At 44.8% G+C, this 24,786-nt stretch overlaps 1 protein-coding gene across 6 annotated transcripts in view; it reads right to left on the bottom strand.

Annotated features, from left to right (window-relative positions):
* The window catches only part of SRPK2 (SRSF protein kinase 2), a 248,444-nt gene that overhangs the window by 18,211 nt on the left and 205,447 nt on the right, over nucleotides 1–24,786 (bottom strand). For all 6 annotated transcript variants that reach the window (XM_035020393.1, XM_035020399.1, XM_035020398.1 and 3 more), the window contains 7 exons: nucleotides 22,536–22,642; nucleotides 12,043–12,208; nucleotides 10,864–10,889; nucleotides 8,986–9,232; nucleotides 7,849–8,331; nucleotides 1,438–1,538; nucleotides 1,216–1,323 (listed from right to left, as the gene is read on the bottom strand). In XM_035020393.1, coding sequence (XP_034876284.1) covers nucleotides 1,216–1,323; nucleotides 1,438–1,538; nucleotides 7,849–8,331; nucleotides 8,986–9,232; nucleotides 10,864–10,889; nucleotides 12,043–12,208; nucleotides 22,536–22,642 — 1,238 coding nt within the window. The remainder of the gene's footprint in view (nucleotides 1–1,215; nucleotides 1,324–1,437; nucleotides 1,539–7,848; nucleotides 8,332–8,985; nucleotides 9,233–10,863; nucleotides 10,890–12,042; nucleotides 12,209–22,535; nucleotides 22,643–24,786) is intronic.

Below are 24,786 nucleotides of genomic sequence, written 5' to 3'. Positions count from 1 at the left end.
ATATTATTATCTGGTATGATTTGTCAGAGCAAAGTGGCAACAGAAAGGCACACTGTTTCTGATCTATTTGGCCACATCTGTTGCCTGAGATCTTGATAACTTCACACAAACATCTACATTTTTTCTTATCATCTCGAACCACGCTTTTTACTGTAGCATCGGAGGGCATGCAGCCCGGCAAACTCCAAAGATTTGTTAATCTCTGAACAACAGATAATGACGTTTATTTGTCATTGCTCTTTTTAGTAAGAAGACAAATGCCAAGTTTCATACACAAAGACTCTTGTTTTAAATATATCGGAGAATTTGCGGAAAAAAATAAAGTAAGAAAAACACAAAACAGCACCCCAAGCAAACACACACCCATCCCCCCCCCCCCCCCCCCCCCCCGCTAGGAAACAGGGCCAAGAAAGAGAAACTGAAATTGGCTTATGGATGAGGCCCACTCATGCTCAGCAGTTAAGTGAGAAAAAGATGCCCTGGCGAGGGCCTGGGGCGCAGTGTAAACACAAGCAACCTTGCGATGCAGCCAGAAGAGATGATGACACACGGGTGAAAGAAGAGGTGTGTCCTGAGGCCCTGACAAGAGACGCCTGTTCTCTCTGGGAACAGACTCAGTCAGAGGGGATACGTGCAGCTACTGTGTCCCGAAAGTCAGTGAACAGCCTACAGCAATAAGCCAGAATATTCTCTAGAGTTTGCCTTATAAAAGGAGAGACAGTAAACGCTGGCACAGAGGGAAATCCTTTCCTCTGCGGTAAGGTTTGTCAGAGGTCACCAAGAAGGGTTCCCGCCTTTCGACCTCAATCTTCCCCTCAGACACCCCGGCCTCATCGTCCTCCACCGCACAAGTGAAGGGCAAACCTGCATACGGCCTGCAAGCTTTCGGAAACCAGGAAGCATTCCTTGAAGAGACTCTGTCACCACAGCAGAGGGTGTGATTCTCGGGGCGGTGGCCTGAACAGGGCCTTGACCAGAGACTATCACAGGACTAAACCAGACATGCCCAATCCCCGCCCCCCCAGCAGACAGGCCTGAGAAGAATTCTTCCATTTCTCAAGACACTCAACACAGCAACCTTGCCCTCATCCATCCCACAGTGGACAAACCTCACAGTCGGGAAAACACAGACCACATGCAGCGGTGGCACCGTCCCATCGTGGGCAGTAAGGGGATGAGCCTCTACACAGAGAAAATGGCCACGGCCGTTCTTACCATACACGCTGTACTCCAAATGTCCGCAGGCGTACTGTAACCTGCTCCTATCAAGACCTCTATGGATCTATACTGACGCGTCTGGATGTCTTCTGTGAAGTGTTTATGCTGGAAGGGAACACACTCTATTACTACGGAGGAAAACAGACATTAAAAAGGAAAAAAAGTATCTTCTAATACATGATCATGAGCAAAATGTTCTGGAAAGAAGGCTCTACTTACCACCCAACAAGCATTTCCCAGGTCGGCAATTTTAACTCTAATCTTATCTGCGTTCCGTGGATCCAGGGGATTCACCAACAAGTCGGCCGCCCGGGTTTTTGCTGGCAGGGGCAAACAGCAGGACAGTCAGTGCTGGGGGCAAGGGGCTTGCATGCGTGCACACAATGTTTGCCGGGCACAGCCTCCTTTTTTAGAGAAGGGATGGGATGACCACTTAGGCCTGGAACCCTGTAAGCTGGACTCAACAGAATTTTAAATTCTTGGTCTCTATCCCTGGAAGGTATTTCACAAAAGAGAGCACACTGGGCTGCCCAGACAGCTCCCTGACCCAGCCTTGTCCTTTCTCCTTATATCCCTGATTCCTTCACCTCTAGGTCGACCCTACTACTCTGCTCCCTTTTGCGTCTTTCTAGCCTCTCCTCACCGCATCAGAGCCCACAACGGACCACAGCGAACCCACTGGTATGTTATCACGTGAAACACAAAGGTAGTGAGGACACGGTCCTGGGGGGCCGATCCCTTTGTAAGTGACACACAGTTCACCTGGTAACCACATCCCCTACCTCTCCTTCTGCTTGGGCTGAGCACACAGACCTCAAAGGTTAGACGATAGTTGATTAAGCAATACAGATTAAAGGCCATGGCTAATCAACTTGGGTTTAGCCCAAATTTAACCCCAGATGAGACCCTGAGAGAAGCTCAACAGCAGACACAGGGTTACTAGGCTTCTCAGGGCTCCTGGCACCAGAAGAGCTTCTCAGACAAGTCCAGACCATGCCTGAATCAAGCATCGTTAACCAGGGCTCAACTGACAAAGGAAAATAACCTGACGGGGCCCAGACAGAAAATCCTGAAGTGAGTAAGCGTCTTCATCAAACCTCAAACTGACCAAAAGCTTGGATTTTTGGAAAGGAGGAGATGTAACCACGGCACTTATTTATTGTAGAAGTCATTCTGAAACGGTATTGACAGACTAAACAGAAAAGTCCACTCGATGCAGAACATTAAATAGCCTTTAGTTCGCTCAAAGCTGGGCGCTGCTAAAGCATACCCAACCTCCTTTTGGGTATGTCCATGCCGTGGAGCTCCAGCGCTCAAGGGCGCTCCGATTCCTTGGCATCCTCATACAAGCGGCAAGGCGCCCAGGAGCTGGGGTGCCCACAGAGCTCCCCAACATCTTAACCCTCAAGACCCACTCCTCAGGCTTGTGGGTCAGCACGGGCAGGCCAGGCTCCTGTGTTCCCTTTCTGCCATCCGCCCAATGACCACTCACTCTCTTTATAAGGCTGCTGGTGCACTGTGGGCTTCATCAAAGGCGGTCTGAGCTGGCAGAACAAACACAGGAACTCACAAATGAAGAGAAGGAAAGCAGCAAAGACCCACATGAGGACGCAAAACGTGTACAGTGACTGGGGCACAGGCAGAGGACAGAGCTCCAAGAGGAACGTCAACACGCTGACCCAATGGATAGAGCGGCAGCGCTAGAAATGGCCAGAGGAATCCAGCAGGTCACTCAGTCGAGGAGAGTCAGCAGGCAAGAAAATGGAAGCTGGGGTTTGAGGAACTGGGCTCCGTAGCTCAGGGGTTAGAGCACTGATCTCGTGAAGTCTGCAGAACGGAATTCAAATCGAAGTTTCAACACTAACGAGTTGTTTAAGACTCTGGCAAGTGCCCTAAATTCTGTGAGGCTCAGTGCTCCAGAAAGAAGAGGAAGGGGCCGTGCCACCCCCACCCAAACCAACCAACTAACCAGCCAGTCAGCACAGGAGAGTCAGAACCGCCCCCACCAACCCTGGGCTGAGGCTTCCACTGGCCAGAACCAAAGCCCCACTGGCAGAGAGCAGAGGGGAAGCCAAACAATTCTGATCAAAGGTCTAAGGAAGAAGGGGGTGAAGCTCCAGTTCTGACTAGCCCAGAGTAAGTTGGTGCCTGAGGGTACTCGCAGGGAAGGGCGGGTCTGTGATCACCACCCATTCCCAGGTGTTTATAAAGACATTTCCCACGAGAGGAAATGCACTGTAAAAAACACAGCATCGCACATGTTCAATACAGTTTCTTTGCATTTAATCCCCCTCATTTATGATCACTAGTCAAAGTCTCTTTGGTGACAGGCGGTTATCCTCCTGGTTCAGGTTGGTCAACAGGGACCCTGCTCACAATGACTTCCAAATAACAGAGAATTCATTTCAGAACTTTAACTGGTGACGAACACAAAGGAGGCTTTTAAAGGAGAATCTACTGTAGTTGTGACTTCCTTTTCTCAGTGTGATGATTACTTGGGCTAGGGTACCTGACTGCATCCCTCAACAAAGCCCATTTAAACACAGGGACCCTCGTGTGTGCTGTGTGCTCATACCAACTTTGCTTGGCCCGGGAATCGGATCAGCTCCTCTGACCATGTCATCATTGGGAGGACCTCCAACAGCCCTTCCTTGTTCTCCGCCTTTGCCAAGGAGGGAATGAAAAGTGGGAAGAGAGAGGTGGGGAGATGTCACTTCAGGAAGGCTGGGGCTCTTAAATCATCTCTGATGACCTGGTATCCGAGTGACACCGTTCATTCCATGTGAAGCTATCTTAGAAACGAGTAAGATGGCAGGATGGTGCCTCCGAGTGACGAGATGGCCGTCATGGCTTATCTGCAAGGCACTGTGCTGGGTTCACGTGGACTCTTTATATACTTTCAAACGTCCTTACAATAAAGGCACGGATACCTTCTCTATAAGCAGAGGTGCGGCCCCAGGCCCAGGAAGGAGCAGCACTGGGAGATTTAATGCCCGCGCCTGGCCCATTCATTCACCAAGTATTGACCGAGTCCCTTCTGTGTACTATCTTGGCACTCGGAAGAGCATGAGCAAAACGTGTAAGTAAGGCTCCTCCACCACACCCCAAATTAGGAAACTCATGTATCAGTAGGCAATAAAGTAAATACGATGACTGCCGCAAACGCCAGAAAGAAGAAAAACAAAGAAAGGAGATGGACGATGAGGGTGTGCAGGGGAGGTCTTTCCAGAGAAGGTGATGTGTGAGGAGAGGCCTGAACAAAGGGAGACACGAAGGGCGAGAGGCTCTTGGCAGTGGGGACAGCAGGTGCAGAAACAAGCTTGCACTTTTGAAATCTATGAGGAAGAAGCCACTGCGGGAGGGGCAGGGGGAGCTGGGGGTGGGGGAGAGGGCAGTGCCAGGGAGCGAGCTGCTGGGGAAAGCTGCAGAGAGCTCCTGAGCTTTACAGAGCAACGCCTCGGGGTGCTATTCTGAGTGGAAAGACACTGCAGGTCCTCAGGGAAGGAGGGGGCAGCAAGACGACAAGGTGTGCTTTGAAAAGCTCTCTCTGGACTGCCCTAAAGAGGACAGACCGGGAAGCAAGAGTCGCAGCGAGGGCAGCGACCTGGGTCCCTGCCAGGTGAGGGTGAGCACCTTGCAGGGAAAGTCAGCAGGACCAGATGGGATGGGCCAAGATGCACACTATGGCTCTAGCAGCTAATAATCCAAAAGGAATCCTGCCTCCTCAGCCTTCAGCGGCTACCCAGTCGCTCCAGGGAAAAGTCCACATCCTTCCGCCCGGCATGTGAGTTCTTCCTCCACCCTCTCCTCCTGGCCTTTTTCTTTTACTACTCCCTAACGTGTGTATGCTCTGCTGTCACGACAAGGATCCACCCACTCTGAACACAGCCTGTTTCTCTGGCCTCACGGCCACACAGTGGCAGGGGGCCACCAGCCGCCCCTGGGCCCTGGGTTCCACGCAGGCAACAGAACGCCTCCTGTGCAGAAGGCTGCCCATGGTCGTCGAGCCAAAACCGAGTGCCTCCAGACAAAGGACTGGAGAAGGAGATCCTGCCCCTGGGGTGGACCTAGAACTTAACAGTAGTGAAAAGGTCTGCTTGGTAAGAGATTTGGATCAACACGGAAAACGGACCTCCTACTTCGCCCTGACGGGACACTGGTGAGCAGAAAGGGTGCTGGGGATGGAGCGTGCGCTAGACAATCAGATTCTGATGGTGAGTGGGCAAAGGCGGGACCAAGGGAAGAGGAGACGAATACAGCCAGGTATCAATAAAGGCTTATCACGGCACTGACTTAGATGCTGAAGATACAAAGACAAAAACGCACAGGGCTCTCAAAGATTTTACATCCTAGTGAGGAGAAAGAGAAGGGAAATAATGAGTGTTTGGTTAAGAAGAGCACAAGCAGTAGATAAAGAGGGGGACCCGGGCAGACTTGTGCTGGAGCTGCTGGCCGGCAACAGAGGAAGTTGGCTGAAAGGACGGACCGGGGACGTGGAGGAGGAAACGTTCCAAGCAGGAGGGAAGGCCTCAGCAGAGGCACATAGACGCTCCTTATTAGATCTTGACAGTAAGCTGGGGAGAAGTGCTAGACTTGTGATTGTGGAACGTTCTCAATGTTTACTCCATTAATAAAATATGTCTGCACATTCACCTCCCTATATGCATATTTATAAATTTTACACGCTACTGTTCCTATATATTCTGTACATTATAAAAGGCAAAAAAAAAAAAAAAAAAAATTAGTCACAAGAACGACTTGGAGACACACTGACTCCAGCCTGGGGCAGGGAGAGTACTAACTGGGAACATGGCTCTAGGAAGTGAGGAAGCATGCAAAGAGCACTGGGGTGTGTCAACAGGAAAGAAGAGACAAGTGGAAGAGGCTCACGTGGCCCAAATTTGGGACAATTCTGGCATTAGAAAACTAGAAGCTGTAAATGATTATAAGACATAATCCAAAATGTTAATGAGAACAAAGAATCCTCGAGCACATGATAGGAAGGGACGTGTGAGAGACTGCAGGGCAGGAGGCTCACCCAGAAAGAGCATGAAAGCCTCACCTTCTGCATCTCCACCATCTGGTCGCTCCTGAGTTACATCCTTTCATAATAAATCAGTGACCTAGCAAGTAAATGGTTCTCCTGAGTCCTGTGAGCTGCTGTAACAAATTAACTGAACCTGAACAGGAGGACAGGGGAACCTCCGACTCAGCTGATGGGTCAGAAGCAGCAGTGACAATATGGGCTTGTCACTGGTATATGAAGGTGGGTGGGGGTGTCTTGTGGGACTGAGCCCTTTTCTTTGTCAGAGAGAGAGAGACAGAGTGCGAACACGCACAAGCAGGGGGAATGGCAGGGAGAGGGAGAAGCCCCCAATGCGGGGCTCCATCCCACGACCCTGGGATCATAACCAGCTGAAGGCAGACGCTTAACCAACTGAGCTGTCCAGACGTCCCTGGGACTGAGCCCTTAACCTGTGGAATCATCTGATGCTGTCTCCAGATGGTGTCAGAATTAAGCTAAATTATAGGACACCCAGCTGGTGTCAGAAAAGCTTCTGGTGTAGGGAAAACACCCTACACACACATTTAGTGACCAAAGGTGTCAGAAGTAGTGTGTGAGAGCGAAGGAGACACACAGAGGTGGGTCTTTCCCTAGATGAACCTACCTTCCATGTGAGAGCATTTTATAAGCACCTTCAAAGAGTCCTCGGTTGGAGTAAAAGTAAAAAGGAACAGGATATGTCTACCCTAGTGAAAAAAAACAAAAACAAAAAACCCCCACATCCTTAGGATGATTAGCTAGAGCCAATGAGTAACAAAGACGGCTCTGCAGGTCTCCCACCTGCTGGACTGAGAGGGCTGCGGGATCCCTCTTGCTCTTTGCAGGGCTGGGTCAGCGCAACTGACTCATCGTGTGGTAAACACTCTTGTCAGCAGAGGGAACAGAGGAGGTTTCTGAGCTATTTCTCTGTGGGCTAGAAGGGAAGCCATCTGGGTGATGCCCCACGTTTGCTTACTGGAGTCCCTTAGCATAGCACAGGCAGAGATAGGTCACGTGGCATTCACTCTCAAAATAAGGGTTGGACAGAGGTTCAAATAATGAATCACATTAAAATCCATGCCACTTCCTTTAAAATGGCTTTAACATTTCAACAGCAGAGTTCTACAATCAGGAACAACCATCGAAATAAGGGAATTCCTCAATACAGACAAAGGCAAGTATATTTTTTCCCTGAATACAAACGAAACTAAACAAAACCCAAAACTAAATATAACCTATCCGATGGAAGTACAAATTATAAACTACATATTCTATAAAAGCTACAGCACGTGTAACCTGCTGGACCGTGAAGTTTTTTTTTTTGCAATTGTAGGTGTCACTAACTGTAAGGAGTAAGAGAAGCTCAGAAATGGGACTGATACTCAGAAAGCAAGAGGAAGCCTAAGGGGCACCGAATACATTTTAAATTACACTACTTATTCGGGGGTACAACAGTAATACAATGAAAATGGTTAACGTGTACATACATGACGTGACCACCTCCAGCCAATTCCCTTCACCGTGTGTGTCAAGGATACGATACCCGGGCCATTGAAAACAGACACCTGGTGGGGAGGGACACTTACTTTTTGGCAGATCTCCAGTGCTGGAGGCTGAAACCGTCCGGCTTCTGTCATGGGATGGACTGCTTTCCTCAGGCTCAGTAAGTGGGGATCCCTCGGAAAGCGCAGAGCCACAAGCCACAGGTTCTAAGGGCCCAGAGAACAATGATGTGGAAAACTCTGGAAACTGTGACTCGGGAATTTTATGCCGTCCATTTGGCAATTCACCATTGAATTGTTCATAGGAGCGGCTATATGTGTAATCGCTTTCTGCATTTGGCTCATCAAGGTTATATTCCTCAGGATTTGGGCAGTCTTCTTCTTCATCATCTTCATCATCCAGCTGCTGTTCCAGTAAGAACGGACCATTCTCAATATGGCCATTGGTTTTGGGGGATTCTATCCACGCAGGGTCTGTGTTGGTCAGTTCCTGTTCAACATCATCTTCATCTTTCTCAGTGTTTTCTTTCTCAGTGTCTTCTTTCTCTTCCTGGTCCTCAGCCTCACCTTAAAAAGTTGATGGGTTAAGAATCAGAATGTGTCACTCTCCTTAACACAGCAGCACTAGGTACATATTTCCTCCAACAAGAGACAATCTTAAATGTGCTTAATTTAGGGTTTTTTTCCCGCCTCAAGTAAGCTCTATACCCAACATGGGGCTTGAACTCATGAGCCCGAGATCGAGTCACATGCTCCACTGACTGAGCCAGCCAAGCGCACTGAATGTGCTTGATTTACGTACTACGTAAGTAAGATCTTGGGTTTTCTAAATCTTATTTTTCATTTAGTAAATAACTGGCTAAACGCTAGATTTGGGGAGAAATGACTATTTATAAATAGAGCTGCCTTTCCACTTCCTCCCTCTCTTCTACAATCTTCAGGAAATGTCCGTGGGTACATTACTGTTAGGTTAAAGGTTAATTACAAAATAAAGAACAATCATTAGCAGGCTCGAGACATGGTGTTAGAAGTCTTCCAATTTGAAATTCTAACGTATTTCTGGCATTCATTTTATAAATGAAGTGGCAGACGGTTTCCCACATTCCCCAACCAGGAGCCGGAAAGAATCGTCCTCACAACCGGGCAGCAGCACCAAGTGAGCCTGTGTGGTGACCCGGCGGGCGCCCAGTAAGGAAGCTGCAGGACCCCACGCAGACTGACCGTTGTCATTGGCAGGCTCGCCCTCGGCCGCATCCTCGAAGCCGGCAGCTTTGAGTTTCCCCTCTGGGCCGTATCCATCGTCCTGTTCATTGGAAGGTACCGCTGTTGTGATGTTTTCTTCTATTATTTTCCTCTCGGCTTCTCGCTCCAATTCTTCTATTTCCTGCAGGCGCTTTTCCAGTAACTCGGCCTGCCTTTTCTGCTTCTTTTTCAGTTTTTTCTTCTTGTTCTTAGATATTTTTCCTATCTACAACATGGCAAGAAAATACCACAGGTCAGCCGGCCCCTCGTGAAAGCACTACGTAAGAATACAAGCGCTAGCAGCATGGCAAACGGACAAGTTCTGGTTCCTCAGGGCCTATCTGTGACCACCGAATGCCCAGACACGAGATCCACCTCGTGCTTAGGGTTACAGTAAAACCAGAAGAAGCCTAACACCCAGTAAGGGGGCTACCACCAGCAGGCCCTGCCCGCAGAGGGACACACAGCTGCCATCCTAGAAGTCTGTTTCAATTCGACGTTAAGAATGGAAAATGCTGAGCCACTCTGGCCTTTAGACAAGAAGCACCTCTTGCAGGTTTGGTTGCCGCCGAGACCACAAACTAACATATCTCCTCTCCTCTCCTGTCCGTCTTACCCAACTCTGCGCCCTGAAAGAAATGCCTGGCGACACAACCACACTACCCTCACTGCTGGTCAACAGCCAGGACTGGAGGAACTGTCAGCCGTGAGGAGTAAAAGAAAGAGCCACCGTCTCAGTCTGCCTCCGATCAGGCCGCGTGACTGGGTAAGGGCCGGCAGGGACAGCCTGCAGTCTTTCCACAGAACCAGCATCGAAACAAGCTGCTCGAAGCACAGCAGGCCTGGGGGCGCTGACTCGGTGCCTCAGCGAGCCAGGCGGCGTAATTACGACAAGCCCTCTGGAACTGGGACTTCCATTCCAAAGCGAGGGCTGCTGGGAGCACGCTCCATTTCTCAACATTTCCTTCGCATGCTCCTGGCTCGTAAAGCTCTTTCAAAACCTGTAAGTGACTCATCAGCTCAAGACATATATATAGATTCTATCCTCTACTGGAACTAGGCAGGTTTGGGGACACGGGGGTAAGATTTAATTCCAAGCAGCTTGTTTCATACCACAGACAGACAATACTCTTTCACATTTGACTACTGGCTGGAAAACAAATTTGAGTACAAGCTTCAGAAGAGTAGGTATCTTGGAGGCAAATCAGAACTAATGTTAAGTGCTTTATTAATAATCACACTTCAAACTCTATCTGGATCACATCACATTTCACCCGACTCAGCCAATAGCACCCCAGAAAGTGCACAGGGAAAATGAAGATCAAATGTGGAAAGGCTCAAGCTATTCCAACTCTAAAAAATCACTTCAACTTATCGAAACAGTCAGTCTTGTATATTCAAGGATACAGAGCATTTATAAGTATGCCTGTCTTTTATTTATTTTTATTTTATTTTATTTATTTTTTTTTAAAGATTTTATTTATTTATTTGAGAGAGAGAGAATGAGAGAGAGCACATGAGAGGGGGGAGGGTCAGAGGGAGAAGCAGACTCCCCGCCAAGCAGGGAGCCCGATGCGGGACTCGATCCCGGGACTCCAGGATCATGACCTGAGCCGAAGGCAGTCGCTTAACCAACTGAGCCACCCAGGCACCCTGCCTGTCTTTTATATTACTATGTAGTAAAGATCTACAATTGAGAACGTAACAAAAAAAGGTACAATCCATTGCCCCCAAACAACCTTAAGTGAAAAACTGTTGCAGAAAGAAGCAGAGACTAATGTTATAACTTGAAAAGCTGGATAAGGAACGGCTGCTTTTAACATGAAGGTGAATACAAGTGTACGTGTAAGTACTTACGGGTTTTTGCTGGGGAGCCGTACTCACTAAAACAAAATGAAACAAAATGAATGTTTAGAGGAAAACAGATCTGTATCTTTATGCAGGTAATCTGAATTGTAAAATGAAGGTAATTATTGCCTTTTAAATGGCTATCCAACTTCAAAATGGTTAAACATCAGAGCTTCTGAATCACAGAGATCTAAAGAAAGGTGACCCAACTCAAACAAATGACTGGCTCTGCAAAGGCAACGTGGTAGTTGTTCATATGGAGCCATTTCTCTTATTTATCTAAAATTAAATACCCAAAGCATTGCCTGATAAGAAAACGGAGAAGAGTTCACAAATGCCACATAGTCATCTAACCAAATCAGTTTTACAGACAATAAAATGAACAGTCTATATTAGGAGATGTACATCTGTGTTTGAAAACTATTTGGCAAGTCTATACAGTGGAAGTAAATAAAATATTCTAGAAACCACATGACCAGTCTTTGCCGGCATCAACAACTTGATGGACTACAGGTCTCTGATCTAAGAAACACCCTACTGGTGGAAAACAAGACTAGGAGGCGGTGCCTCTCCTGAGAGCCCTGTCAGGCACGGGGCTGCAGCCCCTCAGCGGCGCACTCGCCTGACGTGACACACTAGGGTGCGGGTCACGGGAAGAGAGGGCGAGAGCGGTCCCGTCACTGCAGCCGTTACACTCCGTCAAAACCAGACGGAAAACTCTAGATACCAATACTCAAGGCATCCGGCCTTCTCCCACCCTTGGGTCTTTTGTAACTGATTTCAAACCCACCAGTTAGACTCAGACTGAGGAAGACTAACTGGAGACTAGGAAGCATTCTAACAAACCTGAAACTAGAGAAGAATTCTGAGGACTATAGGTCGGCTGCAAGCAAGCTATTGCTACATCATACTCCGCAGACAAGTGTGCAGGACAATGTTCCAGTGTAGATGAAGCAGCTCGTAAGATTTCAAACAAACTTTTAAGGAAGGACAAAGTTAAGTAACTCAAATATTGAAGCATAATTTAACTGGGGCATCTTCCTTTCCTTATTTCTAGCAATCAGACTCTTCCGAAAGTTCCTAATAGGTATACGTCTGACTCACCGAGCCAGGTGCCTTCGGTGGGCAGCTCTGCTGGCCTTCCCTGCCCCCAAACAAACTGAAACAAAGCCGGCTCAGGCCCCTCACCTGCAGACCCCGAAGGAGGAGGAGCACCTGCTTTCTGCCACTCGGTGGCCTCGGCTGCCATTCTTCTCACATATGCATCGTCCACACACATCAAGATGTTCTCCGGCTTTATGTCAGTATGAATGATCTTGCACTTACTATGCAGATAATCTAACCCCTGAAGGACCTGGTCATAGTAAAATCAAGAGAAGACAGGAGTTATTAATACCTTCGTTGTTCAACATTTGTAAAATAGGTAACATAATCACAAGGCACCAAATACAGTAGACATAAAGGGTATTTAGTAAAAATCTCCCTCCTGCCCTGGGCCCCAGAGGAGCCCAGCACCTTCCCATAAGCAACCAATGTGCATCATTCTGGTGATTCTTTATGTTCATGGAAGCAAACACATCTGTACCTATACTTTGTTTATAACAACTTTATTGAGATGTAATTTACACACAATTCATCCTTTCCGGTGGACAATTCCATGGTTTTTAGATGTGCACCATCACCGCTATGTAAATTAGAACATTTTCATCACCCAAACAAGAAACACCCTACCCACTGGCAGTCACTCTCCATCTTCTGTCAGCTCCCCAGCCCTAGACAACCACTAATCTACTTTCTATCTCCACACATTTGCTGGTTCTGGACATTTTATATACCCGAATCATACAAAGTGGTCTTTTATAACTGGCATAATGTTTTAAAGGTCCATCCATGTGTAGCATGTACTTCTGTTCTTGTAACTGCCAAATAATATTCCCCTGGATATGCTATATTTTGTTCAGCCATTTACCTGATGCATATTTGGATTGTTTCCCTTTTTGGTTCCTACAATTAATATTGCTATGGACATTCACATATGAGTTTTTGTGTAGACATACGTTTTTATTTTTCTTGGGTGTATACTGGGGAGGACAGCTGTTAGGTCATGGGGTAACTCCTGTTTTATACAGCGGCCGCACCTTGTCACATTCCCACGAGCAACATATGAGGGTTCCACCCTCCTTGTCATGGCCTACACTTTGTTATCTACCTTTTTTATTTTAGTCACCCTAGTGGGTGTGATGTGTGATCTCCATCTCTGTGATGTCTAATGATGTGTATACATTTTTAATACTGCACGAAAGGAGGATTAAACAGCTGTGGAATCCAGACCACATGATAGCACTGAACTCAAAGAAATTGCTGAACTAAAATATCCACGAAAACAAAACCCACAAAACTTACAGAGTGCAGTGACCTAAATACAAGGCCACAGTATTTCTGGAATTATTTCTGTTAGAGAGGAATCTTTCAATTCTTCCCATAAACAAAAATATATTTTTAAAATATTCCCATCATGCTCCTGTACATTAAAAATTCTACATGCTCAGTAAATATTAGCACTTAATAAATATCATCATACACTTTAAATCATTTAGAGGTCTTGTCCACAACAGAGAAGAAAGTGGGCAAAACACAAGCAGTAGACACATAATATGTATCCATTATATGTATTTCTAATTCTAGAAAGTTCTCAGCAACAGCCCAATGCTTCTGTCTACTGTAAATGGCTAAACAACCTTAACAAACAACAGCATTGGGAAAAGAGCGGACAGAGGTTCCACAAGGAAAATGAGAAAAGGAAAACTCATCTCTTAAACAGGATGAAAATCTCTATACCCATCTAAAATAACTTTCCCTAGAAAGTATTTTTACATGACTTCAACTGACCAATTATCAGTCAAGCTCCCGGAACAGGTCATGCACCTAATTCCAGATGTCTGGCCTATAAATGAAGCTCCTTGTCTCCTGGGGCTTACAGCCCCTACATCCTCCAGAGAGCTTACCGCCTTATGCCAGGAGGAGGAAAGGGATTGGCCGAAAAGAAACCAAGATGAATCATGGGTAACAAACAAGTTCTTAGTAAGCACCAAAACAGTGAAACAGATAAAAAACCAGAAAAACAGAAGGAAAGGCACTTGTTTGTTTTTGCCTTAAAATTAATATTTAATGTTTGCTATAGTACTGCAATTAGAATTACTAAATTATGTTTAAAACATCAAAGGACCAGGAAGAAAGATTCATTAGACGTTTCCATAAAGAATTAGGTTATAATCCTGATGGGAACACAATCCAAGGGGCCTATATGTTATTCACTGATATTCATGCATCTTCTTTGTTCAAACTGAAATAATATGGAGAATTTTTGTATCTGAATAACAAGAGAGATTCTGAGAATACAAGAAATTAATAGACAGGAACAGTAATGATTTCTAACCTATGGAGGGAAAGGAACAAGATTTCTGAGAAACTTTAAAATTATTCCAACTGAAATTGCATTTAAATTCTCAAATATTAACTCAAAGTAAAAATGTCAGTATCTTTTCACCACCATTTCATGCCTGAGTCACTCCTATCTTTCCACCTTAGCTCTTTCGTGGTGGTCAGGTTGTTTTACTGTGTGGGAGGCTACACAAGTAAGAGTTAACGTGATCCAGTATCCAAATGTGTTCATGAGTTCCCGATGAGAAGGAGGCACTTGAGATGAACATAGTGTTCTCAGCAAGAAGTTAAGTTCCAGATTTTTAAAATATTTGCAATCGCATGCAACTGGGTTACCTTTCCTTAAGAAGGACAGCTTATGATGTCTGACGATGAACACAGTGAAAGAACTGACTGCTGAGACAAATTAAGTAAGGTAATTAAGATAATGCAAATCTTAAAGGAAAGTTGAGACACAGCACAGCGTGGTGTTAAAACACGACCTTGGGACTCACGCCACTCCTAGACTGCTGCCAGATCATTCACTCACGGGGCAAGGTACTTACACTGTCTGAGCCTCCACTGTCATATTTTTAAAAAAGGGGAATATATCTACTAAGTAGAAATATGGTAAGAATTAGAAATAATCTATGGAAAATCTACAAAAAACAAGGTCTAGTTCACAGGAAGCTCAAAATAAATGGGAGAACTAAACTAAGTCAGAACACTTGTATTGACATTGACTAAGTAACTAACTTTGCTAAGTCACTTATGAAACTTCTCTGGGTCTCATTTCTCCCACCTATGAGTGGGCTATCCCTGATAAATTCTGTGGTACATCCCAGCAGTGAAATTCTGATGCCATAATTTCTTTTAATTCTGAACTACAATTTTTTTTTTAAAGTCTTTAGCTGTAGACTAAAAAGAATGGTTATTTTGAAAAATGGCATTTCTGTTCTCAGCCAGTGAAGTTTAAAGCAATAAAGCAACCCAGAATCCAGAATAAACAGTAATGATGGGCAATCTCATAACCATTTATGCAGAGTAACTATGATGATGCACAAAAAAGAGAAAAGCGGTGAATCAAGCTTCATGCCCAAGGATAGCTCTCCTCTTGCAAAATCTGAAAAACAGAGTTAAAAGGAGCCTTTACTAATTTTCTGTGTTTCCTGCACTTGCCAGGCCCAGTATATTTGTCTTTCTTGCCTAAAAAAACATACTTAGCCTCAGCAGCAGGAGGCAGCAGAGGCTGCAGGGAGATCCTCTGCCTGCCATCGGCTTAACTCTACAGCAGCCATGAGGGCTGAGATCAGTGCAAGCACAGATGGCCCGGAGACAGGCCTGCACCTCATGCAGAGGCGCTCCGCTTGGATCACACCCTCAGAAGCAGGGGCCAGTTTTCTCCTTGTGAAGTCAGACGTGCAGGCTAGCAGCAGCTTATCAGTGAAGGCAGAGACCAGAGCTGGGAGCCAGGAGCCCCCATTTCTGGTTCAGATACTAACTAGCTATGGCTCAGAGCAAGTCCCCTTCCCTGACCTCAAATTCATCTGTAAAGTAAGAGGCTTGGTCAAGACAGTCTCTCAGGTTTCTTTCTGTACACCTATGAAGATGGCAGAGAGCATCTATTACTGGTGTTAACAACATAAACCTACTCCTCTCTACCACAGCTTGCTACAATAGTTCCTGTGATCTTGTAGATACAAGAGGAGTGAGTTGAGAGAACTGTGGAAACTTCTCTCAAAGATGTCTTCCGGGCCCTGCTCACCACCCAGAAAATGAAGCTTTCTCCAAAACCCTAAACTGCGAAGAGAAACAGAATGAGAGCAAATTTCCAAATTATTTTCTGACTCTAGTCACCACCTGGGGACTTTCTTCCTCCCACACCTGAACAAAGGACACACGGCAAGGAGACCTGGCTGGCTTCTTACTCTGTAAGGTCTTACTAATGCGACATCCAGGGGAGCCCAACAGGCAGCAGGAGGGGCTGACCCACGCAGGAGCCCTTCGCCAGGATACTAACAGCTTGTGCTGTGGAGGAAGGCACCAGAGGGGCTCTCCTCAAGCCCAGACACTTTCCTACTAGGAAAGCTAAGGCTCCCACTGGGTTTCTCTCCTCCACTAAACAGACATGAGGTCAACCCTACAACCTGCTTCTGACAATTCTGACAATTAAACTGAATGGAGAAGTGTGGGAATCCCAGCTCAACGGAAGGGGGCAAGAACTGGATGTGCACGCACACAGAAGTTTCAGTGGACACTGTCCTTGTCTGCTTTACATGAAACAGGCTTCTGCTCCAGGTTCTGACTCGGACTACTGAGAATTCATGAGAAAACCCTGCAGCCGTGTTCTTCTGAACGCAGTCAGGAGGAAAGAGAAAGCCTCCGTGCCCAGCACATAGAGGGCGCCACGGAGCGCTGAGCTGGGAAAAGAGGCTTACCACATTTCTGAATTGAGGACCCAACCTTCTGAAGAGAAGAATTCCAAGTTAGGACAGAACCATATGTACGACCACAATGAATATAAAAAATGTTTACCAACTTAAAATTAATCTTCTGTTCTATCATTGATTCCTGGCTCAGTGATCATGAATTCACTGATAACTAGGAACAGTGACATAAATGAAATGGTAAATAGATACTCAGTGTAGACAAAAGCATTCAGTGCTAACAGGCGACTCAGTCTGCCCAAGCAGGGCCAGGCTCTTCATCTGCCCCCAGAAGCCCTGCCCCACCGAAGCGGGGTGTGGAAAAGCACTGCATTTTACAAACTCCCTTAGCACACATTACCAATTACAAATCACTTAGTAAATAGCATTTAATGGCTATCTTTTCAAACAATCTAGTTACCAGCTCTACTATAAGGCAAAGAAAACCATTTACCACCACAGACCCACAAATGCACACTTTTCACAAACACATGCTATAACCTAAATGCTCCCAGATCTTTCCATGTAGACATTTCACAGCACCTTGCAGTTGAGAGCATGGGTTCTGGAATTATACCACCTGAATTCAAATCAGCGCGTTAAAAAGTGGGTGTCAAAGAGCATTGTAAATGCTAGTGACAATCAGAGTTATAGAAAAGAGTAATAAGAATTTAAAAATCCAGAGCTACAAGCTGCGACTGCTAGTTTTTCCAGTACTGTAGCAAAGTCACCAAACTCACGGCCTTGCCCTTACCAAGAAGCCACTTCCTTACAGGTTCCTATAAAGGGCAATGAATTGAACCATTAAGTTTTAAAAAGTAAAATACCCTTTCAACATATAAGCAAGTCAAAGCCACGTTTAAAGAAGAGCAGGAGCATCTGAAGAAGCCCTACCTTTCATGCACCACAAATAAACACGGCCAACACTAGCAACCTGTTTCTTCTTCTGGATTTAGAAGTAAGAGCAAGACGTGAAACAGACCTCACTAAAGCTGATTTAAAAAGGAGAAATGAAAGCTGGGGGGTGAACAGACCAACGTAAGACTCCACACCTGAGCCAGAGAAGCGGTCTGGGAAAGTCAGAGGATGCACACGGCATCCCAGACACCACCAGCATGGCCCTTCTCCGACCCAGCACACGGTCACCAGGACTATAGGAGGACAGCTAAGAACTGACCAAGGGACTGAGAACAGTGCACGGGAAACCCTGAAAAGACAGATAATTCAATTATGTCATTACTTTTAAAATACAAGCGAGTGGTAATGTTGGTCCATGAGCCCATCAAATCAGAGAAAGTGAGGCATTTTATAGAATAAAAAGAGGAACGTATACTTCTTTCATTTTAGAAAAGACAACCTACCAAAAACACTCTTTGACCACCTCCAGCATGAAGGAAGCTCCAGAGACACACAGGATTCACACACAGCTCGTAACTCCAAGAGCTCACAACGCAGGTGGGGAGACACACCGGCTACTTCACGCTGGTCACCTCGCTGGATGCCTTGTCATCAGTCCCTCCATGTTAATCTCCACAAATGACCTATTACCATCCCAATTTTACAAATGAGAAAACAGGCTCACAGAGGGGACATCACTGGATCAGGGTCACAAAACAGTAAGTGCCAAAGGTATAATATGAAGTGAAGCCTGCTGGCAGGGCACCTACCCCTATTCCGGTGGTTTTCCACCGGAGGGAATTCCGCCTCCTCAGGGACATCTGACAAAGTTTAGAGACCTTTAAAATGGTCACAACTGGGGTGGTGGTGGCTGATACAAGCATCTAGTTGGTTGAGGCTAGGAATGCTGTTGAACACCCTACAATACACAAGATAGGTCCCCACAACAAAGAATTTTCCAGGCCAAAATGTCAACAGTGCCAGGGCTGTGAAACTGGGGTGTATATAGTAAGACGCTACGATCATGAGGAAAGGCCCAAATGGAGGCCGCAGCCAGACCGAGGAGGGAAGAAAGAGCATTCTTAACTGGGGTAGTGTGGGAAGGCTTCGTCATGGAAACAGGATTTTGGTTGAGTCTTTCAAAGCATGGGTAGAAAAGAAAGGGTGGTATTATCGGCAGCCTACGACAAAAGAAATGATCAAAGATGTGCAGCTAAAAAATGTGAGTCAGGTGAGTACTTTCTCTAAAATACCTACAAAATGAAACTAGTAAAAATTTATGAATAAAAAATCAGGTAAATCTGCATGTATTTATAAATGCTCAGGCATCTTTTTTTTTTTTTTTTAATGAGAGACAGCATGAGAGGGAGGAGGGTCAGAGGGAGAAGCAGACTCCCTGCTGAGCAAGGAGCCCGATGCGGGACTCGATCCTGGGACTCCAGGATCATGACCTGAGCCGAAGGCAGTCGCTTAACCAACTGAGCCACCCAGGCGCCCAATGCTCAGGCATCTTTGACCACTCATAAGAGACTGGTAACTTGGTTGACTCTGGGAGAGAAACTGGGTACCTGAAGGACCTAACATTTCAGAACACTTACGTGCATTACCTAGTTAAAAGATTAATGGGGAAACACTGACCTGCCAGGGGATAAAAGCTGAATCAGGGTTTGCAAGGGGAAATACAGGCTGATATCAGATGGGAGAAAACCTTAAACAGGTTCATAGGAAGAACAGTGATTTAACTTTTATTGGACATTAGGCCAAGTACGATTCTAAAGGTATCATATGCTACTTGGCAAAATGCTAAAGGTAAGCGCTCCAGAGCCAAATGCTCTGGGTATGAATGCCCCTTCCACAGCTTACTACTTTTTTAAAGTCACTTCCTGGCTGCAGGCAAGTTACTTAAACTCTCCCCACCTCCATTCCTCTTCCATAAAATGAAAGGGTAAAAATACCTATTTCATAGAGTTATTGTGAAGATTCAATGGATTAAAATTTGCAAAGTACTTAAAATGATGCCTGGCACATACTAAGTAGCACTGAATAAAAATCTATAATCATCAATAGTAGCATCCCTTTACGTGTAACAATAATCAGCAAGGAAAGTATCTTTATTATTCCCATTTACTCATGATGAAACTGTGGCTTAAGGAGGCTAAGGAACTTAGCCTAAGTTCTAGCTAGAGAAGCGTCCATCTGATACCAAAACCCAAGCTTGTTCTCACCCCACATGTAGCTTCCTGAAAGCAAACATTAACCTTCAGGCAACAGGCACTGGAAAGTCACTAAAGGTTTCTAAATGAAGCAAAGTTTTGTTTTGGAAGGTAACTGTGAATGGAAAGGAGAAAAAATTGGCACAGGGAAATGGGAGTAGGATGCGCGGGCCTCTGGAAGAGAAGAGAGAAGCCCATGAAAAGGTACTGGCCGGAGGCGATAAAGGGTCTGAACTAAGGACGGTGGTGCTGGAAATGGAAAGATCAGGAATAGAAGGCAGGGCACAGGAGGGAAGGTGGCTAGGTGATTAGTGAGGCACGCCAAGTGACCGACGACAAGAGACTGGAACCAGGTCAGCCACACCTGACTTCGAAGGAAAGGGAGGCTACACAGTGACAGAGTCTTAGAGAGCTGGTCTACCTTGTCTGTTCTGGGAAGCACTGAAACTGTGAGGTCTATTAATAAAGCATCTTCTCACTATTACCTAGGAGTCAAAAATACTGAATCCACAGGCTGAATCCAAGGGAATGAAGGGAATGAAGGGAATTACAGATTACTAACTGGGATAGACAATAATTTACTACTTTGAAAAGTTACAAGTTTAGGGAAAGAAATCCCAAATCGATATTTTTCTTAAATAAAATTAAAGGTGGGTCACACTAAAAGCAAAAATTCTAAATATTGCCTACAATAATTAAGTACAGAAAATGAAAACTTCACCTTGAAATTTTTCTAGACCAATAAAGCACTGTAAGAGTTCTCAGTCCCCAAAGCACAGTGTGTGTGAATTACGCACTCATTAAAATCATTTGTTCATTCAGCAAGGACCCATGAAAATTCCATTAAACTCCAAGAATTTCATTTTTAGATTTATAGACACTTTCGTTTGCTTGCTGAGAAAGCCTGCATTTTGTTTTCCTGTTCTGGAACACAAAGTAAGTATCAATGGCTCATCTGCGAAGTCACCTCCTTTCACGGCCCAGCCTGGGCTATGCAGTGGTCAGTCACCTATGGTAACCACAGACACCTTTAAAGTACAGGGTTCCAGGGGACGACAGACCTATGTGAAATACACGCGAGCTGGGGTTTCTCTATTTGCTTTTTGTTAGAATACGTAAATCTTTTCAGGATTTATCAGAGATAATTAAGACATTTTTTCAGAGTTTTTTAACAAGATGATTTTTAGAGTTCAGAGTTGCCACTAATAGCTATAAATACCAAAGTGTCATTTAGGGATCAAAAAACTCCAAATAAGGTTAATCGCCACCGTCCCCCCTTCCCCGGGCCCACATTAAAGGGAAATTGTTTTTTGGTTTGAGATATTAACCATGTTAAAATAATAAATTAAAACACTACTATCTAAAATCTAAAAGGGAACAGATATTATTATTAATCCAAAGCTGGCCACAAGTCCGCAAACGGCATGCACGTATACCCAACATAATACTGTGTACGGGAACAATATTTCACTGCCAAGCCAAGGCAGAGCGCCCTTTTCTCTTCAGCCTCTCTTTTCGTGTAACATCTATAATGTTAGAAGATAAGCTGCCAATTTGCAATGCAAAGAAACAAAGATAAATGGTGAACACTCAGGCTGACTAAACAATGCTACCTATATACAACTGCATAAGCAAAATCTAAGATGCTTTCATAAACCAATGTAAGCTCCAAAATCTTTATAAAATGGGTTTAAAACCTACTCATATGCGTGTATGCAAATACTATCTACACTACAGTTGTTAGGAAGGTTCTCTTGTAGGCACCCATCTCTTAAATTCACAATTCTTTAATTGTGAATCATTCCCTGATTCTTTTCCTATGTAAGAATTGTAGACGAGGGCCTATATTTCAAGTCTGGAAACCCCCCAAGTAGGTCTAGCTTAAGCTCTGGGCCTAGGGCACAAGGGATGGGCGCCCAATCACCTAATCCTCTTCTCAAGCAAACCAAACAACCCCCCTGATATATTATGTACTCTGCAGAATTATCCACAGCAATTGTCCATGATATCAGAACAGGTAATTCAGAATAAGTCATATCTGCAACTTTCCTAATGTAGGCTATAAGGGCAATGAGGAATACAGACGGATGTATTCCATGCAGAAAACTGAATCTGGTAAATTTTCTAATTAGGAGATCTTCCATATGTGTATACTTTCATTCTATCAACACTTGCTGGAACATCTTCCCTGAACCAGACCCCAGCTAAAGGTTTTCTTTTGTCAAGGCAACTGAACAGAGTACAAATCTAACACAATACTCCCTATATAACTTCAACATTCCTCATACTATCTTTCATTTAGCCTCCATCCAAAGATACACAGAAATAGTAAACAAACACAAATTACCTATTTCTTCTGAATTATTTTCTAAGGAACTAAGTGGGACATTTCATAGTAATGATATTAGATAAAACAATTTCTCAGTATGCCATTTTACTTACCTTAAAAAAAAGGTCAATACATCAAAAGAAATGCAGGCCTAACATTTACATACTGCCCTCTTTACAAGACAGAATGGCATATAATTAAATAAATATAAAGTTGATGTAACAAGTTCAAAATATTATGCACTGTAATATACATGTATTTATTTGTAAAACGGATTATATTTATGTGTGTGCGTGTGTGTATGCGTATGTGTGTGTGTGTATTTAAGGACAGGAATTTTCATTAAAAGCTAGCCAGTGAGGTACTGGCGGGCGGGGGCTGCCCTCACATCCTCACCTGTCGAATGATACTCTTCACACAACGTACTGGGAGGCCTTGGTAATTGGACTTGATGATCCACTTGAGGAGATGGTGGCCGAGTACTTCGAAGACCATGCAGACATCTGGGACATGGTTAAGGATCATTTGCAGATACATTTCCTGGAGTGATACAATTACTCAAAGCAGCATCTTTGTGGCACTTGGCAATTTTTTCTTTATAAAATGCAACATCACGGGGCACCTGGGTGGCTCAGTCAGTTAAGTGTCTGACTCTTGGTTTCGGTTCAGGTCATGATCTCAGGGTTGTGAAATCGAGCCCCACATGGGGCTCCATGCTCAGCATGGAAACTGCTTGGGATTCTTCCTCTCCCTCTCCCTCCCCTGCTGCCCCTCCCCCTGCTTGTGTACACCTGCATGCATGAAACTCTCTCTCTCTGAAAACAAAAAAAACAAAAACAACAAAAACAACAAAAAAAATACTTTAAAATGTTTAAAATGCAATGTCACTATTACCAATAATACCAGAAGCGGTCATGTGCTGTTTGTCACCAAAATAAATAGATCTAACATTTACTAAGTACTTATATCCTATGTGTCAGTCAATGTATGCTTGTCAAACAATGTGCCTACCCCCACACAGAAGCAACTACAGTGAACCCAGGAGCTGGAGGAGCTCTCCAGCGTCACACAGTCCCAAGGTGGCTGGGCCATGATGCAACCCCGCACCGCCCCACACTCTTGCTCATTTCAACACCCCCTCCCTGATAATCAGCCATAATGAAAGTGAGCAAGGCTGAAACCTCATAAAAACTGATGGCGGCGGGGGGGGGGGGGACGGGACACCCAAAAAACCCTGTCTTAAGTGTCCTCCTCCTCCCTGCCTGCCTAAATTCAAATCCATGAAACACTTTATAAAATAAAAATTTACAAAACACAGTGAAGATATTTAATCTTTTCCTTCAATAGTATCTTTCATTGCAGAACCAGATCAACTTCAATACTCTAAGCAGTTTTCAATAACATAGGATCACAATATAAGACATGGCACTTAAGACCCACTTATAATAATGAAATCTTAGGAATCTGGGTTTTTTTTTTTTTTAATAGAAATTCTACTATGACCCACCGAAGTCCATCATACAAATATATTCATGTTATCCATACAGGAAGATTTAAAACGGCTCTGAAACCTCTTGAGAATACATCGTTCATCCCTGAAAGCCTACAGATAGGCCATTAAAACAGGTTAGTTGATTTAATATTTTCTACAATATCTGGATCTACCAATCACATTATCACAATAACTGTTCCTTTAAATATTTTTTTTTTTAAAGATCTTATTTATTTATTTCAGAGAGAGAGAATGAGAGAGAGCACATGAGAGGGGGGAGGGTCAGAGGGAGAAGCAGACTCCCCGCCGAGCAGGGAGCCCGATGCGGGACTCGATCCTGGGACTCCAGGATCATGACCTGAGCCGAAGGCAGTCGCTTAACCAACTGAGCCACCCAGGCGCCCCCTTTAAATATTTTTAATGAAAAATTTTTAAATATTTTCTACAATGTTGGAGAAATATAGACTTATGCATAGATAATCTAAAGCCAGAAGTTTCTATTTCCCAAATCATTATTAAAAAAAGGCAAACTAAGGATTAAAGTTAGTAAAAGACAGTCAAAGGCCAAGATTTCTAAATTATGACCTAAGTCTCCTTCAAAGCACTGACCACCTGGACTATAATGGTTTCCTAGCATTTTATTTAATGGTAAAAACAGCCACTGGAATGTATATATCCCAAACACTCCATTTACCTATAAGTCAGGTAGTTTCTCCAAAGAAACCCTGCCAGCTACCCCAACAAACTGCCTTACAGAACTGATCCAAGAAGAGGGGCTGCTCTGCCTGCCCATAAACAAACAGACTCACCTGGAGACCCGGGCAGAGGACCAGCTCTTTTTGTCTATGGAGGTTGGGGGGGAGGGGGGACACACTGGCACCTGAGTCACTCAGTTGGTTGAGCATGTGACTCTTGATTTTGGCTCAGGTCATGATCTCAGGGTCATGAGACTGAGCCCTGCGCGTTGGGCTCCGCACTCACTGGGGAGTCTGCTTGAGATTCTCTCTGTCCCCCTCACTCTCAATTTCGCTCAAAAAATAAATAAATAAATCTTTAAAAAAGGGCGGGGGAATGCACTCAGCAACTAGCAGAAACAATCTTGAGACAAAGGGCAAGATGACACCAGCAGGCACTGGTACTTACTAGTAGTCTCTA

This window comes from Mirounga leonina, unplaced genomic scaffold (assembly GCF_011800145.1).
Source record: "Mirounga leonina isolate KUSES-001 unplaced genomic scaffold, KU_Mleo_1.0 Mir_174, whole genome shotgun sequence".
Taxonomy (NCBI): domain Eukaryota; kingdom Metazoa; phylum Chordata; class Mammalia; order Carnivora; family Phocidae; genus Mirounga; species Mirounga leonina.
Note: the sequence above shows the minus strand (reverse complement) of the source record. Positions and strands in the feature narration are given on the sequence as shown.